Source organism: Xenia sp. Carnegie-2017, unplaced genomic scaffold (genome assembly GCF_021976095.1).
Source record: "Xenia sp. Carnegie-2017 unplaced genomic scaffold, XeniaSp_v1 HiC_scaffold_1, whole genome shotgun sequence".
NCBI lineage: Eukaryota > Metazoa > Cnidaria > Anthozoa > Malacalcyonacea > Xeniidae > Xenia > Xenia sp. Carnegie-2017.
In genome coordinates, this window is record NW_025813402.1 from 1,204,477 (window position 1) to 1,221,853 (window position 17,377).

At 36.2% G+C, this 17,377-nt stretch overlaps 3 protein-coding genes and 1 long non-coding RNA gene across 6 annotated transcripts; 3 read left to right on the plus strand and 1 right to left on the minus strand.

Moving 5' to 3' along the window:
* The first annotated feature begins 259 nt into the window (after positions 1-259).
* LOC124442750 (centrosomal protein of 83 kDa-like) lies at positions 260-4,661 on the plus strand. The gene is made up of 4 exons (XM_046993274.1): positions 260-912; positions 1,065-1,740; positions 1,982-2,524; positions 4,393-4,661. The coding sequence occupies exons 1-4, from the start codon at positions 260-262 to the stop codon at positions 4,639-4,641; spliced, it is 2,121 nt and encodes a 706-aa protein (XP_046849230.1). The 3' UTR covers positions 4,642-4,661.
* A 23-nt stretch (positions 4,662-4,684) lies between these two features.
* LOC124442842 lies at positions 4,685-9,905 on the plus strand. The gene is made up of 3 exons (XM_046993380.1): positions 4,685-4,925; positions 5,006-5,779; positions 7,840-9,905. The coding sequence occupies exons 1-3, from the start codon at positions 4,685-4,687 to the stop codon at positions 9,903-9,905; spliced, it is 3,081 nt and encodes a 1,026-aa protein (XP_046849336.1).
* On the plus strand, positions 8,848-14,290 carry LOC124434437 (ras-related protein Rab-23-like). 2 transcript variants are annotated; one of them, XM_046984344.1, is made up of 9 exons: positions 8,848-8,852; positions 9,833-9,839; positions 10,554-10,734; positions 11,857-11,942; positions 12,647-12,723; positions 12,798-12,877; positions 13,492-13,574; positions 13,657-13,743; positions 13,826-14,290. In XM_046984344.1, exons 3-9 carry the CDS (start codon positions 10,580-10,582, stop codon positions 13,966-13,968), a joined length of 711 nt encoding a protein of 236 aa, XP_046840300.1. In that variant the 5' UTR covers positions 8,848-8,852; positions 9,833-9,839; positions 10,554-10,579; the 3' UTR covers positions 13,969-14,290. The 2 variants fall into 2 exon arrangements, with proteins under 2 accessions (XP_046840300.1, XP_046840293.1); XM_046984337.1 differs by lacking the exons at positions 8,848-8,852; positions 9,833-9,839 and having other exon boundaries at positions 10,542-10,734.
* Positions 14,184-17,095, minus strand: LOC124434483. 2 transcript variants are annotated; one of them, XR_006944784.1, is made up of 3 exons: positions 16,788-17,095; positions 15,733-16,073; positions 14,184-15,245 (listed from the first exon to the last, which is right to left on the minus strand). It is a non-coding gene; the product is annotated as an uncharacterized LOC124434483 (long non-coding RNA). The 2 variants fall into 2 exon arrangements; XR_006944786.1 differs by having other exon boundaries at positions 15,733-15,971; positions 16,788-17,094.
* Between the last annotated feature and the right edge of the window lie 282 nt (positions 17,096-17,377).

The following is a 17,377-nucleotide window of genomic DNA, read 5'->3' on the forward strand; positions in this document are numbered from 1 at the left end:
CCATTTTTACGCAGTAACTTTTATGAAATTTGAAAAAACTGTTATTTGACTAGTTTAATTTACTATCTTCAACTCAATCGGGAATTCGACAATTAAATTATAACAAAAATGTGTTTTCATTGTTTAATTTTAGTGGTTCTATTGGCAGGATGTTCGTTGTATGTGTTAATCTGACCGGAAAGCACAACATCTTTTTAATTCGCCTAAAATCTGGCACCATGCATTGCAAATGAATTCAGAACACAATTATTTGGAATCAATGGAGTTTGTTGCTCGCACAGAAATACTCAACGATCGCCAACTTGGATTATCGAATCCCGTTGAGGCAGGAAAATACGGTTCTGAACCCAGCAACGTTTTGGAAAATGTTGCGTTCAAGGAAGTTAGGAGGAGAGATTTTCTCGAAAGTGATATCAACAAGACCATTTATTCTGATTCAAAACCCGCGGGTTCTGTTGTTGAAATGTGCATGGAAATTGCTAAAACTGTTATTCAAGACGTTTTAGTGTCGATTACCACTTTTAAAACTGGAAATAACTCGTTTGTTTGTCGAAAGTCAAGTGAAAACGGTGTTATATTTGTTGAAGACGAAGGATTTAACGACAGTGAGAAATGGCAAGCATTTGACAGTGGTGAAAATGACAAAACGTTAGAAATAAACGTTGGTGAATTAAAACGAAAGGCAATTCAAGATGTGAATACCGATAAAATTGAAGTGAGCTTGGATGGGGAAATGAAATCTAAGATTGAAGATTTAAGTGAAAGCTTCGTTGAGAATCTTATTAATTCAGCGATTCGTTGCGAGATTACAGACAATTTTGCTGTAAATGGTGATAATGATGTTGGGAATGTTTTTGACGATGTTAATTCGGATCATTTGGGAGCAGATGTGGATAATGATGTTAGAAATGCGTTTGACGATGTTAATTTGGATCATTTGGGAGCAATTGTGGATAATGATGTTAGAAATGCTTTTGACGATGTTAATTCGGATCATTTGGGAGCAGATGTGGACAATGATGTTGGAAATGTTTTTGACGATGTTAATTCGGATCATTTGGGAGCAATTGGGGTAATGAGGTTGGAAATGCTTTTGACAATGTTAATTGGGATCATTTGGGAGCAATTGTGGATAATGATGTTGGAAATGTTTTTGACGATGTTAATTGGGATCATTTGGTAGCAATTGGGGATAATGATGTTAGAAATGCTTTTGACGATTTTAATTCGGATCGTTTGGGAGCAGATGTGGACAATGTTAGAATTGCTTTTGACGATTTTAATTCGGATCGTTTGGGAGCAGATGTGGACAATGTTAGAATTGCTTTTGACGATTTTAATTCGGATCGTTTGGGAGCAGATGTGGATAATGTTAGAATTGCTTTTGACGATTTTAATTCGGATCGTTTGGGAGCAGATGTGGATAATGTTAGAATTGCTTTTGACGATTTTAATTCGGATCGTTTGGGAGCAGATGTGGATAATGTTAGAATTGCTTTTGACAATTTTAATTCGGATCGTTTGGGAGCAGATGTGGATAATGATGTTAGAAATGCTTTTGACGATATCAATTCGGATCATTTGGGAGCAAATGTGGATGATGATGTTGAAATTGCTATTAATGCGATTCTTCACAATGGTCATTTGGGGGTAGATAAGGATCCCTTTGAACTGCGACAAGAGATAGAGAATTCCATACAAGAACTGTGCAGTACAATACACGAAGACTACGAAAATCAGGTGAAATTGACTTTTTATAACATTTGTGAATTTACCATGATCAAGTAAAAACAGAATCTTAAGTTGTAATGTTGAATAATCTGATATTGGATAATCTGAATCTTATGTTGGATAATCTTAAGATGAATAATCTTAAAATGAATAATCTGGCGTTGGATAATCTTACGTTGAGTAATCTTTTATCATTTTCATTCCCATAAAATAGTGATCTTTAATCCTGTACGTGTAATTTTCGTTTTAGGTTTTGAACATTTCACAGGAGTTATGCGAGCAGTATCAAAATGAGGCAGACGAAAAAATCTCAAAACTTGAGGACGAATGGGAACTACAGTTTGTTCGACAGAGAGAAGAATTTGACGAACGAGTATCCGCTGTGCAGCGAGAGCAGTGGGCGCAATGCCAGGATGCAATAGAACGAGCAACCTTGGATGCCGAAGATCAATTAAAAAACATGAAGTATTCGCACAAGCGTGAGACTGCTGAACTTAAACAACGTGTTAAGGATTTGCTTGACCGCGAGGCATCATGGGAGGCTAAAGTTAAAGAGCTGACGAATGGACGAGCGCTTGAAGAAAATGAATATTTGGAAAAGATTAAGAAATTAGAAAGACGGTTCTCGTTGGAACGCGAAGAGATGCAATCTCAACTCAACGACGCTCACGAAGAAATAAAAATCTTGAAGGAGGGATATCAAGATGAAATGGTGAAACTCACTTGTGAATTGGAGAAAAAATATAGCAGTATGCTTGATGAAACGAGAGAAAAGTTAAAGGAAAAATATCAGGTGATGTCGGGTCTTTTATCATAAACTACATTGTTCTGTTTGTGTCGAGGTTATAGCGTTTTGACCGTCATATAAGATATGGAAGTCAACAATTAAGCACAGCACCAGCGCTGTTTCCAAGAATAAAATGCGTTTTGACGTCATTTAAGATATGGAAGTCAACAATTAAGCACAGCACCAGCGCTGTTTCCAATAATAAAATGCGTGTTGACGTCATATAAGATAGTAAGTCAACAATTAAGCACAGCACCAGCGCTGTTTCCAATAATAAAATGCGTTTTGACGTCATATAAGATAGTAAGTCAACAATTAAGCACAGCACCAGCGCTGTTTCCAATAATAAAATGCGTTTTGACGTCATATAAGATAGTAAGTCAACAATTAAGCTCAGCACCAGCGCTGTTTCCAATAATAAAATGCGTTTTGACGTCATATAAGATAGTAAGTCAACAATTAAGCTCAGCACTAGCGCTGTTTCCAATAATAAAATGCGTTTTGACGTCATATAAGATAGTAAGTCAACAATTAAGCTCAGCACCAGCGCTGTTTCCAATAATAAAATGCGTTTTGACGTCATATAAGATAGTAAGTCAACAATTAAGCTCAGCACCAGCGCTGTTTCCAATAATAAAATGCGTTTTGACGTCATATAAGATAGTAAGTCAACAATTAAGCTCAGCACTAGCGCTGTTTCCAATAATAAAATGCGTTTTGACGTCATATAAGATAGTAAGTCAACAATTAAGCTCAACACCAGCGCTGTTTCCAACAATAAAATCTCTGTTCATTTTCTTCGAAAATTAATGAAAAAATATCAATTAATAATTAACTGTAATAAAGTAAATGGTTTGAACCCAGGAGTATCGTTACATGTTTGTAAATGTAGATCGTCCAGGTTGGTATAGTCCTGAGAATGACTGTTTTTGTTGTTGTTGACTGACGTTTCGACAGCCTTAGAGGTAGTCATCTTCATAGTCAAAATGGGTCGGAGTCAAAATGAGTCATTTGACTCTGAAGATGACTACCGCTAAGGTTGTCGAATCGTCAGTCAACAACAACAAAAACAGTCCTTCTCAGGACTTTACCAACCTGGACGATCTACATTTACAAACAAATAGATGCACTGTTAGACGGAATCATCGAGTACTGAAAGTCTCGAAACTTGTGCACTGACTGCATGATTGTATATGCGGGCTCACTTTAACGCAATTTTGGGTATTTTTGAATAGACATCTAACTGAAGTCCACTCGGCTAAAATCGTGGCCTATATTTTCACTACGCATGCGAGACCTCCCAGCAAGATACTTTCACAAAATCAATATGGAATAGTATAAAACAAATTCCGAAGACGCAAGACATCTTAAGATTGCAAACTATGCATCAAAACAAGACGAAAAGTAAACTGTAAATTTTCGACTTTATTTCAAAGTCATCTTCAGACAGAATGATGAATGATTTTTCGGAATTTGCTTTATACTATATTTCAATATGGAATAGTATTGCACAAGAATGCTATTTTACAAATAATTCACGTTTAGAGCAAAAGTTTGCCGAAATTTTTACAAAGAGTTATCATCTTGCGGAGAATATAAGGTTCCAAACTTGTGTAGTGCAAAACGATATATTTGTAAAAACATCTATATTTTCTATTGCGATCTAGCGGTAGTATCTTGCTGGAAGGCGTGTCTTCTTTAGAATTTGCTTCAGAAAAGTGGGAGTCACGAACTTCAAAGGCTCCGACACGAGTGGACCTTCTGTTAAGATATCTATTCTGTGCTATAACTAGAAAACGAGTAAATCCGATTTATGTTTCAATTAGGACTACCCACCAGTGTTCTTGCTCGTTTTATTTGTTTCCTTTCTTTAGGATGAAATGGACGAAAAAGTTGAACACGTTGGAAATCATCTTCGAGAGCAGTATGAGCAAGATTTGGCCAAGAGCAAAGATGAAATAGAGCAAATCACGGAGACGTTGAAAACAAAACACGAGTCGCAGGTTGCCGACATTGTTGCGCAACTTGAGGAACTTCATGTAAGGAATCTAAAACACGAATTTCGAGAAGCTAAATTGAAGGAGAATTACGAAAATGAGAGAAAAGGTCAGATTTCTTCTTAAGAAAATCCAAACTCTAGGATTAACAAGTGAAGAAAATAAGGAGATGTTGATGAATGATAGTACCGACATTGCAAATGGAAATGTTTTGGTGAATGAAACGATTGAAAGTGATTTTATGCCAGAAGAAGCACAACTTAATGGAGAAACATTTCATAATGTATCAAATAAACATGTGAATATATATCTCAGCGATGATTATGCTTTGAATCGATCAAATAACGAGCAGAACTCATCGGGAGAAAGTTTACACGAGGAATTAAGAAAAATACACGATGTAGATTTTGGTTCGGAATTTGCTGAAAATTGTATGATTTGTCGACATGATTGTATGGAGTCGGAAAAAACTTTGAATCGGTGATTGCAGAGAATGAGAGTTTGAAAAATCATCTCATGGATTCTCTTCTCGAAGTAAGTTTGCTGAAGGAACGTCTTAAAGAACAAGAGGGTGTTGCGAATGAAACAAACACAAAACACGAGAATAAGATGGGGGATTTGCTTGAAGACTTTAGTAGCGTTGGAGATGAATTAGAAACGAGAAAGAAAAATAAGGAAGATGTTGACGAACTTAGGAAAGAAATTTCCAAACTTCGACAAAACATTTCTTTATTGAATTCGGAAATTGAACAACATAAATTGGCCATATCAACATTGAAAGATACCTGTCGAACGAGAGAACTCGAAAATGGCAGTTTTGAGTTGAACGCAACTTTCCGTGATGGCAAAGACGACCTGTTGATGTACGATAGTCACGGATATTCTTCAGATCCTATCACAGCGCTTAAAATTGAACTTCAAGCGTATAAACAAAAACTTAAAGAATTAGAAGAAGAAGCGGAAGATACCTTTGAGAAAACATCTTGTCAAAACTGTGTTAGCAGTGATTTTGCCTTACGTGAAACCAAAACTTTCGTTACTATGATGCAACAAGACTACAACATTGAAATTCAACGTTTATCACGTGATCTTGAGATCATTGAGAATGCGTACTGGGAACAAGTCAACGCGTCTAGAGAACTGGAAACTAAGTTGATGAAGAACGAACAGAATTTATTGAACGTCTCGAGACGAGACATCAACGAAAACGTTGATGATATTGGGAACATATTAGGTGAAAAAGGGACATCAGTGGATATGGATGGTAAGATATGATGCTTATTTAGTTTAGACATAATAACTAATGCACGGCAAATTGAATTTACTGCTAATAGAGTGCTGTTAATGGCTTGAACCCAGAATATCGTTACGTTTTGCAGATGTAGATTGTCCAGTTGAGTGAAGTCCTGGGAACGACTGTTGGTTTTTTGAGTTGACTGACGTTATGACATCCTTTAATCATCTTCAGAGTCAATCTCTGACATTTGCTGCTCACTTGCCTCTGAAGGTGACTATCTGTAATGTTGTAGAATTGCTAGTCAACGCCAGCGGTTCTTTTCACTTGCCTCTGAAGGTGACTATCTGTAATGTTGTAGAATTGCTAGTCAACGCCAGCGGTTCTTTTTACTTGCTTCTGAAGGTGACTATCTGTAATGTGGTAGAATTGCTAGTCAACGCCAGCGGTTCTTTTTACTTGCTTCTGAAGGTGACTATCTGTAATGTTGTAGAATTGCTAGTCAACGCCAGCGGTTCTTTTACTTGCTTCTGAAGGTGACTATCTGTAATGTTGTAGAATTGCTAGTCAACGCCAGCGGTTCTTTTTACTTGCTTCTGAAGGTGACTATCTGTAATGTTGTAGAATTGCTAGTCAACGCCAGCGGTTCTTTACTTGCTTCTGAAGGTGACTATCTGTAATGTTGTAGAATTGCTAGTCAACGCCAGCGGTTCTTTCACTTGCCTCTGAAGGTGACTATCTGTAATGTTGTAGAACTGCTAGTCAACGCCAGCGGTTCTTTTCACTTGCCTCTGAAGGTGACTATCTGTAATGTTGTAGAATTGCTAGTCAACGCCAGCGGTTCTTTTACTTGCTTCTGAAGGTGACTATCTGTAATGTTGTAGAATTGCTAGTCAACGCCAACGGTTCTTTTCACTTGCCTTTGAAGGTGACTATCTGTAATGTTGTAGAATTGCTAGTCAAGGCCAACGGTTCTTTTCACTTGCCTCTGAAGGTGACTATCTGTAATGTTGTAGAATTGCTAGTCAACGCCAACGGTTCTTTTAACGACTACACTAACCTGGACAATCTACGTCTACAAACATGTGATGGGATAAGTGGTTTAAACAGACTCGGTAATTGGGTTGACACATATTCATGTATGCATGTTTTGTCGTATTAAGTTGCTTCGAAATCTATTGTTTCTCATGGTTTAAGACATGCATGTATGAATTTGTGCCCCTTCCCCCTCCCCCAAGCAACTAGTTTGCAACGCTAATGATTGGGAAACATCATTTAAATGATACTTCCCCCTCCCCCCAAGCAACGAGTTTGCAACGCTAATGATTGGGAAACATCATTTAAATGATACTTCCCCCTCCCCCTAAGCAACGAGTTTGCAACGCTAATGATTGGGAAACATCATTTAAATGATACTTCCCCCCAAGCAAAGAGTTTGCAACGCTAATGATTGGGAAACATCATTTAAATGATACTTCCCCCTCCCCCCAAGCAACGAGTTTGCACTGCTAATGATTGGGAAACATCATTTAAATGATACTTCCCCCTCCCCCCAAGCAACGAGTTTGCACTGCTAATGATTGGGATACATCATTTAAATGATAACTTAGTTATAGTTTTTGCTGTTTGTGTGCTAATGATCATATTTTATTAAATGAAGATATGATCTTTATCAGCACTTTGCTGGACAATTTAGCGATTGTCTCATAAACCTTAAAAATTCAGGTGACTCAACGGGACTCGAACCCATGACCTCTGCGGTGCCGGTGCAGTGCTCTGACCAACTGAGCTATGAAGTCACACAGTGGAGAGCTGGTCAATTTTGTTAGGCTCAGGTTTTCTCGTGAAAGGAATGTCATGGGTTCGAATCCCGTTGAGTCACCTGAATTTTTCAGGTTCATGAGACAATTGCTTAAATTGTCCAGCAAAGTGCGAAGATCATATCTTCATTTAATGTCAAACACAGCACTGCATATAACATTCTTCATATGACGATCATATTTTATGTTGATGAGTTTGTTTAACTTTATCAGTTCTACTAAGTGAAGAAACAACTATGGAGGATCGTACTGACGGTCGTTATTCTTTAGGTAAATCACAATACGAAATGATTCGAATATCTTTGAAAGAAAAACAACAGTATGAGAAGAATGCTAGATTCATGCAAGACGAAATAAATACTTTAAATGTACAAAACAATGAAATTCAAAGCAAGTTGGATGAGCTGGAAAATGTCGCGAAAGAAAATGAAAGTTTGAGAGAAAAATTGGGAGAGTACGAAAGGGATTTGAATGCGAAAAGTGAAACGATCGGAAGTCTCGAAAAAAGTTTACTTAAAAATCAAGTTGAACTTCAAGAAAATTCGCTCAAATTTCAGCAAGAAATTTCATCATTCACCAAAGCATTAGATGTCAAAGAAAATACAATAACTGAACTGAACAGAACTCTGACAACGTTGAAAAAGAATTTTGACAGTAGCGAAATGAAACAGAGTTTGAAGATAGCCGAAATCGAGGAAAAATATTGCGATGAAATGAAAGAAATGGAGTTGGTTTTTCATAAAGAAAAAGTGAATTTACATCGAGAAAATTGTCTAGATAAACAAATTATGTTGCAAAAGCTTGAAAGTTTGGAGATAGTATTGAGAAATTTTAATGAGAAACAGGAACATATTGGAATGTCAGAGGATTCGAGTCGACATAAGAAATATCCTTTGGATGTGGAGGGATCTTGCGAAGTGATGGATGTGGGTTATTGGATTGATCACTCTTGTTTGAATGGAGTATCCGAGGATAACGAGCTTAGTGTCTTTGGGGATAATAAAGGATATGATGGACGTGTGGGTGATGTTGCAGGATATAAAGGTGCAAATAAAGAAAGTGATTTAAAAAAGTTGGTTGATGTTGACAATATGCTGACTGTTGATAAGGGCGATAGTGGGATCATCTTGGATAATGAACCCGAGAAGGTGTTGGATAATAGTGGATATAATTGCTTAAGGAATTGTTCGCGCTCTGATAAATCTGAGAATGTCTTCAATCACAATGAAGGCACAATTGAATTTTACAATAAAGCAGATGGTGGAACAAATAGTAGAGAAAGTGTTTTGAATCCACTTCGAAATCAGGAGGATTTTAATACATTCGAAAAACTGAAGTGTGAATCGACTCAAAACAGGAAATATGCAAACGCCATACTTGGAAAACATCTTTTGAAACGCCATTCGAAGTCTTCTTTATTTTCCGAAGAGATGATAAGCGTAGAAGATTTGGAATTGTTTAAATACGAACATGGTGCGCATTTGACGCTTGAACGTGTAGAATTTGAACGATTAAAGACGAACATTGATGTTATAAACAATTATTTTGACCTGGTTCTTAGCGAGTGCCATTTATTGAGAAATAATTTGGATAAAACCAGAGATTTGATCAACTTTCTACGTCATAAACAAGACTGCTCATCCAGAAACTGCGATAAAAATGATTATGAGAAAATAGAAAGGACAAAAATTCTTCAACAAGAACAAGAAAATTTCGACTTGCGTCGTCGCGAAGAAAAATTTCCAGACAAAAGCGCAACGAGCTACTTCGAAAAACCGTCGACTTACAACAAAAAGAAACAGACATCTCACAGGACGAAAGCAACTCCTCTCTCTGAAAGAAAAGATCCTCATCATTTTTCTACATCTCAATTCACAAATTCAAATTTTCCCAATATTTTAAACGATAGCATTCTTACGAGCACGAAAGCTCACCCGACCGCTGTCGACCGGATTATGCCGAATCTTTCCGGACTTTCACCGATTGTTTCTCCGCTGGATCATCGTAACGAGGCCCTAAAACAAAAGTGGTCAGTAACTATGAAAGATCTTAAAGCGACTGACCAAAATAAAACAACATATTTAATGAATGCAAACCCTCGTACCGTTCAAACATCTCCTAAAACATCAAGACGAAGAAAGACTCGTACCAGGTCGTACTCGGCTGAAGATAACGCAATGACTTCTTCAAGGGAAACGTCAACGTCGCACCGTCTTCATTCTGAAAAACCGCTGATCATAAATTTTGAGGACTATATTTTTAGACATCGGGTTCGATCCTCGGAGAATGTCGCCAGAATACGAGACCCTTCCCCGGCAGAACTTTGGTTTTCGTAAAATTACTGTACGAATTTTTATTTTTCTATTCTTTGTTTCTTAAAACAAAAAGAAATATTTTAGATGGTTTAAAATTTGTCTAAAAAGTTATAGATTTTGATATTAGGTTTGTCGAAGTCAGATTCTTTTTGCTTTGGATTAAGACTTCCACCCCCCTGTTGTTACCATAGCAACATTTAGCGCAACTGTGGGTCAACGTCGCCATCAAATGAACACCTAACGACTTGAATGGTGAAAGGTTTGTTTATATTGAAAATAAGGAGCTTACATGCTCTTTTTTATGTACTTTAGTTAGAAAACATTTACCGTTTCCGTGTGCTCATGGTCGGAAAGGCAAGTTACAAATATCAAAGGAAAACGTTTATTGAGTCATTTGCACTTTCCTTGCGGCTGTAGGACTTACTAAAAGACTTCGAGGAACAAAGCGATTGTTCTTGTTGTAAACATTTGTTTCGATGAAGGTTTCATCGCTGTCTCGATTGTTTTAAAGCATTCATTTTAAAGCAGGAGGATATTTTACACCGCTAACACTTCGCTTATCAACCAAGAGCGGTGTATCTACTTACAACATCTGGGTTCTGGACGGTTCCAACTTTGACTATTTGAAATATTTGACTATCTCTAAAGGAGAAACCCTGCCACGCGAAGTCATTATACGAATTTTTGTCGTGAAAATGCGAGAGGAAGACGTGGAAACGGCCATCAAAGTTGTGGTTGTTGGTAATGGTGCCGTAGGGAAAAGTAGCATGATTCAACGCTTTTGTAAAGGCATTTTTACCAAAGACTACAAAAAGACAATTGGTGTGGACTTTTTGGAAAGACAAATGAGGTAATTGACTTTAATTTCCGATTATATTGCTGTCCTGAACAAAATTACTCTCATTTAACAATAAAAGTTATAAAACTTTCTTTGTTTACGAGCCCGGTGAGGTTCAACGTGCTTTTAGAACCAAAACACACGTCACAACGTTCTAATTGCTGTTCTAAATGACTTTCGAATGTCTGCTACGTTCTAATCGCTTTTCGTTGGGATTGTCGCAATATTTGCATTATAAATAAAATCGAAATTTAGATGTTCTAATTGAAATTTAGAATATATTTTTGAAGTTCTTAAAGGTGAGGTGCGTATATTTTAAGTGTTTTTATAACTAACGTCAGCGCCTGCTCACATGAACGATTAAAGGACTAAATATGCGCTGGAATGCGCCTTCTGCTGGTCATGTTATTTCCCGATTCTCAAAACTGCTTGTTTTGCGTTATTTGTTATGTTAGATTTGGTGTTAAATCTTCGCGTCTTTTAATTACCTTAATCCCTAATTGCCAGCATTTAATAAAAGCATTCCGGAATGTGATATCACAAGGTAGATGAAACGGTGGCTATTTTGCGTGTGCATTAGTAATTTTCAAACATTCAAATAAAACCATGTTCACGATCTCAGTTAAACTTTATCATTTGAAAAATCTGGGCTGGAATCGATTCACCCCTCACTAAAAGCCTCAAGTTCAAACAAAGGGCCTCTGCCGTTTGTAGTGCGTTTCTCAGTTGGGTTGTAGCCATGCTGTTATGATGGGAAGAATTTATAATTTCGTACGAGCACAATGGTTATAAGACATTTAAAATAAACGACAAATTTTTTTAAAGCAAACATGTTTCGGCATACTTTATGCCATCTTCAGTGCGAAGTGACACTATCTTAACACTATCGTTGACCTGTAAAAAGCTATTACTACCTTATCAGATATTCATTTTCTTTGTAATTTTTTTTCTTTTGATAAAACACAAACATCTCATTCAACTGTAAATAATTATTCAAAACTATTCGATATTTCAATAAAAAAAACAACTTCTGTAATATGATCTTTTTTGTGCTTCACAGCTGGAGTCTGTGTTCCTTTGATCAGCACTCTTGTTTTTCTCTAATTTATCTTTAATTTGTCAATATTTTAACAGTATTGACTCTGAGGATGTGAGATTGATGTTGTGGGATACAGCAGGACAAGAGGAGTTTGATGCTATCACAAAAGCTTATTACAGAGGTTTGTTTACATTATCATTCACCCAAATATATTTTTTAATATTTACTCCAATAACAGTTCCGAGCAGACTCAATCTTAGTTGTAATATAACAGTTACAAAATTTGGGACTTTCTTGGGATTTGGGTAGAAATTGGGGGTAAATAATTGTTAAGTTTACACAATAATTACCCCTAACCCTCCTCTCCTGAGGAAAGTTTTTGTTGGAATTTTTTGTCCACATTATAATTGTATCCAGGGGGGGTGATTACATCTAATTCCTGCTTTATCTTAGTGACAAATCAATGATTCATAGCACTTAAGAATTAATGAAGATCAACTTCTGTATGTTAGCAATATCTAGAAGCATTCTTGTTCTGATGTCGGGAAATATCAGAGGTCACATATGAGTAATTGGGTGCAGATGTTGTTAGCCAGGCTGAGTGCCTTGGAGCTAATGTCCCTTCGTAAACTAGCTTCATTGCAACCTGACCATCACAAGTCTGCTCTTCATCACACCGATATTTTAGTGGATATATGAAAAATACTAAAGCTGCTTCTTCAGCTAATGTACTTTCCTAACAGCATTCTTTTTGATGTATCCAGTTATATAAGTACTGTGTACTGTGTTGGAAGTCTCGTGCCCAGTTCTACACACCATTCGTTTTCAATTAACTATGTTTATTGCATAATCTTATCGTATGACATTATATTAAATAATTTTCAGGTGCTCAAGCTTGTGTTCTATGTTTCTCAACTGTTGATAGAGATTCTTATGAAGCCATAGAGCAATGGATTGGCAAGGTACATTTGGGTATAAATATTGATCTTTTTTGCAAAGCAATTCACTAATCAGTTTGATGTATGTGTATTTCTAGGTGTCAGACGAATGTGGTACAATACCATGTGTGTTAGTTCAAAATAAAATCGATCTTATCGACGAAGCTGTTGTGCAACCGTAAGCAGCAATATTTTGTCAGTGAGAGTATTTAACATACTGAAGGACGTGAATAAGCGTACGGGACAGGCGGCAACTGCTCCCCACAAGAAAGTTTGAAGATTGAAAAGTTGGGCGAATTTTAAACGATAATTGGGCGAAAATGTGGCAGAACGTACAGGTAGGGGTTGCCCCGAAAGAAAGTTTGAAGATTGAAAAGTTGGGCAGGTTTTAAACGTTAGTTGCGCGAAAATGTGGCCGAACCTTCATTGTGTGTGAGTTTTGGGAATATTTACTGCCCTCTTCAGAAATGATAGCTCCCATACGCTTATGAGGACACGTACAATATATTTTCGTAATAATGAGGAAAAATTGGTTGAGTTCTTGTCTTCAACATTTGTCTGCATGGACATAATATTTTAACATTGGGAAAATTCATCAGCATTGCCTGTCTGCAGATTTACTCCTGCTATATAAATATCAAATAATTGTTATTTATTCATTATTTAGAAATCTATTTCTCTACAGTTTGTTATAGCTTAAATAAAAAATTGATCTGGCTTCGTTATTGTGGAAACTTTTATAATTACTGACCATTTTACGTTTGTGATAACACTTTCATTTTTCTTTTGTAGAGAAGAGGCAGAATCGCTTGCTAAAAAACTGCGCGTTAAATTTTACCGCACATCCGTGAAAGAAGATTTAAATGTCACGGAAGGTTTGACGCCATTGTGAAATCTCAGGATTTTCTTCCATTCGTCTTTATTGTATTTCCAAATTGTGGTATTTCTTATTTTTAGTGTTCCAATACCTTGCAAAGGCATATTTAGAAAACTTACAAAATGCGAAGTTAGCAGAGGAACAAGAAAACTCGTCGACTAATTTAGGTGAGATTGTTTGGCTCATTAGCACAAAAACTTTCATTTTCACTCGAAGTTTCGTGTTTTAAATATATTTTCTTTTCTTCAGATATTTTCAAAGGTCAACGCGTGGAAGGGAAGTCAAACGGCAAGCCGAATAAGAAAGATAAACAAGAAACGAATGCAATTATAACTTTACGACCAAACAAGGAACGCGCAAAAGGTAAAAAGAGCAAATGCAAGCTATTATGAACGGATCGCCTTCATCATCTGATAAAACTTCAACTTTAAAAAATACGCGGAAATTTAAAAAATAATTACGTTGATGTGATTTAAAGCAGCTGAAAACAGTTTTAGTTGCTCGTCAAATTAGCTAGAAGTATATAGAAATGGGATTTTCGAAAGTTTTGGAGAAAAGCGATATGTTTGTGATTCACTCTCACACTAATGAAGGAAAAGATCAATAATTTTTCCAATTTTGGTAAATATTCATCAAATTCACAATACGTTATAAAATAGTTATTCTAGTTAATGTAAAATTTGATTTTTTCTTTTATACAATTCTTAGTTTTGAGTTATGTGTATATACATGAACGTTATTCGTAAAACTCTTTTTTTGTACAAGGGATTTTAATCCGTTCAATTTTGGAACACCGTTCCACGATTACCGTCACAAGTATCAAGTCGATACTTCATATGTGGCTATATTGCTACACACACAAATGAATACTGCTTGACTACAGGAGGTTTAGGATCAGCTTGTTTTAGCGATTTTTTTATTCATATAACTTTTGTATCCATGCGTATTCATATAGTCAATGTATCCATGTGTATTCATATAGTCAATGTATCTATGTGTATCCAAGTGTATTCATATAGTCAATGTATCTATGTGTATTCATATAGTCAATGTATCCATGCGTACCCATGTGTATTCATATAGTCAATGTATCCATGCGTACCCATGTGTATTCATATAGTCAATGTATCCATGTGTATCCAAGTGTATTCATATAGTCAATGTATCCATGCGTACCCATGTGTATTCATATAGTCAATATATCCATGCGTACCCAAGTGTATTCATATAGTCAATATATCCATGCGTACCCATGTGTATTCATATAGTCAATGTATCCATGCGTACCCATGTGTATTCATATAGTCAATGTATCCATGCGTACCCATGTGTATTCATGTAGTGAATGTAGCCACGTGTATTCATTTATCCAAGTGTATCCATGTGTATTCGTGTCGCCAGTGTCCATATTGGCAGATTATTTGATAATTTTTCTAATGACGTCAGCAGTTACATTTTTGTCTGTTTAAGAAACAACTCCCTTCACTTCTAATTTCTCATTTTACGTCAGTAGATCAACAATTACGTGATAAGATTCCGATAGAGACTCTTTGATCGAAATCGCTTTTCTTTTTATCGATTGTGGCGTATAGAGAATGTTTGTTTTCGTCCTTTGCCATCTTGTACGCGTCGGAACGTAATATACTTCGATGTCGTCGCTAAATCTCACCTATATAAAAAAGAAAAGCTTATGGCAAAGTGCGAGACCAATCACGTGCGTGGCAAAGTCACGTGCTTTTTGACGTTTACATTTGCCAGTGGGGTCACGAATGACATGCGTGGCAAAGTCACGTGCTTTTTGACGTTTACATTTGCCAGTCGGGTCACGAATGACGTGTCGCTTAAACAAGTTGGCCTGTCAATGTTAATGTAAATATGGGAAAAGTCATGTCGAAACTCGTGCACCCATGTAGGATAATCTCGCCTGTACATAATACTTGCATGTTTTTGTATAGTTCTGATTGTTCGCTATCGTGTACAACAATCGTGTTATTAATCACAAAGAAAATAAATCGAAGCCGACGACCAATATTAACATAAATATACAATTTAACATTTAACACATTGATAACAATTTTTATGTCGTCGTATTTTGCACATATAATTTAGCATGCCGTGCTTAAGAATGGATTATGTTTGCTATCAGTAAAACACACCTCTTTTGTGTCTTTTTCTATACATTCTTTTCCTGGTTGTTCTTTCAATATCGTCATTTTTCTCCTTTCGTTCGACGACCAAATGACCAGCAACTTTTCTTGAAATACTTGCAGAATACTCCACCAAATGATCTTACAAACTCCTCAATTTCCTTTAAATCTTTTTGTCAATTGAGTTTATGTATCCGAGCTCTTTGTGTCCTGTCTTCACACCTGCGGTGCTTCTGTCTTTATATTTCCTTAAGTGGGATAAAACGACTTATATTTCGTCCATCAAATTCCTTGTTACCACTTCCGCATTTTAACCAAAAATTCAACAAGTTTTTTCGAACTGTGATTGCCTTTACAGAGAGAACGCAATGAAATTGTGAATGCCGTAGGCTTATTCACATCATGCTTGATATATACTGTAATATTTTATTTGTAACGTTTTCAAATATGTAGGTGTCACTGATTGCTTCACTTCCGATTTTCGTATTGCTCGTGTGTACTCTTCGAAAATTTGCATTGCTTTTAGAACTCGAATATAAATATAAGACGTTTTTTTGTTTATATTATATATACACATCATCTACTTTTACTTTTTATATATTCTCCGTTTTTACTTCGAAATGTGATTTATTGAAAGGTCAGCAACTTATCTTAATTATCTTATACTTTATACACTATTCTTAATCGTGTCCCAGTGATGTCACGATAATAGCTTACGTTTAACAAAAAGTTCTTTGCAACACAGAAAATGCCTATTACATAACACATATTGATATTATGTTGTCTGTATAATAGAAGTTACGGCTTATTTTCGATTGTTACAGTACTTTCGTATTATGTACTGCCTCGGCTAGTTTTGGAAATGGATAATTTAGAAAAAGATCATATTCATATTTATACAATCGTTCATGTCATCAACGCTTTTTAGACTTTGAGATGAAGCGTGAACTCGCCAACTCGTTGAACTTAAATCGAACCCCACACTTACAAATTTTTACATTTTGTTATTGCAATCCGCTTTTAATATTTTTTGAAGTGATTAACTGCCTTCGAATTAATCATACCTTATTCAACACGTTTTTTCTCGCATCAATATCGGCAACTTTCACTGAGCAAAATGACGAGCTTTGCATTCAGAGTCACGAGTTTTCCTTCTCCTATTTCGTTGGGTAATATGTGTTGTGTTTATATGATGATATCATTTTCATTAATATTGCTGATCTCACAACAATCTGATCAAAGTTTCACGACGAACGCGTAGGTTAAACAGGCAGTTGTTAATTTGAATTTAGAGCCAACGGAAGCACCCAACGCCTCTGTACTTAGATGGTTTAACGTGTGACAAGTGCTTCCCCGAATATTTTATTGTCGTTGTAAAGGTCATTTGTGATGCAAGTTTCACATAGGGAGCAATTTGCCATCATTACTTATCGTAAAATCGGGCAATAAAGCATTTGTTTTATTATCTTCAGGATTGACGCCCCTATAAACCTCTTTTAAGAAATTCATCATCTTTTAAAGGCGTAATGCTGAAAAATTTTGAAATATTTTAGTTCTTTTCAAGCTTGGCAAATTTTGTACCTTAGGCTATCACATGCTCTCATTACAATAGTAATTTATGTTTCAGCTTATACCAAGTAATCGCACGTAGTGC

Excerpts from the sequence above, each read along its gene's own strand:
- LOC124442750 (XM_046993274.1), top strand. The coding sequence starts at position 260 with ATGGAGTTTGTTGCTCGCACAGAAATACTCAACGATCGCCAACTTGGA. Across the intron at positions 913-1,064 it reads GATAATGATGTTAGAAATGC|CAATTGGGGTAATGAGGTTG; the intron begins GTTTGACGATGT and ends ATCATTTGGGAG. Across the intron at positions 2,525-4,392 it reads AGTTAAAGGAAAAATATCAG|GATGAAATGGACGAAAAAGT; the intron begins GTGATGTCGGGT and ends TCCTTTCTTTAG.
- LOC124442842 (XM_046993380.1), top strand. The coding sequence starts at position 4,685 with ATGTTGATGAATGATAGTACCGACATTGCAAATGGAAATGTTTTGGTG. Across the intron at positions 4,926-5,005 it reads AATACACGATGTAGATTTTG|AGAATGAGAGTTTGAAAAAT; the intron begins GTTCGGAATTTG and ends CGGTGATTGCAG. Across the intron at positions 5,780-7,839 it reads GACATCAGTGGATATGGATG|GTAAATCACAATACGAAATG; the intron begins GTAAGATATGAT and ends GTTATTCTTTAG.
- LOC124434437 (XM_046984344.1), top strand. The coding sequence starts at position 10,580 with ATGCGAGAGGAAGACGTGGAAACGGCCATCAAAGTTGTGGTTGTTGGT. Across the intron at positions 12,878-13,491 it reads GACGAAGCTGTTGTGCAACC|AGAAGAGGCAGAATCGCTTG; the intron begins GTAAGCAGCAAT and ends TTTCTTTTGTAG. Across the intron at positions 13,744-13,825 it reads AAACTCGTCGACTAATTTAG|ATATTTTCAAAGGTCAACGC; the intron begins GTGAGATTGTTT and ends TCTTTTCTTCAG.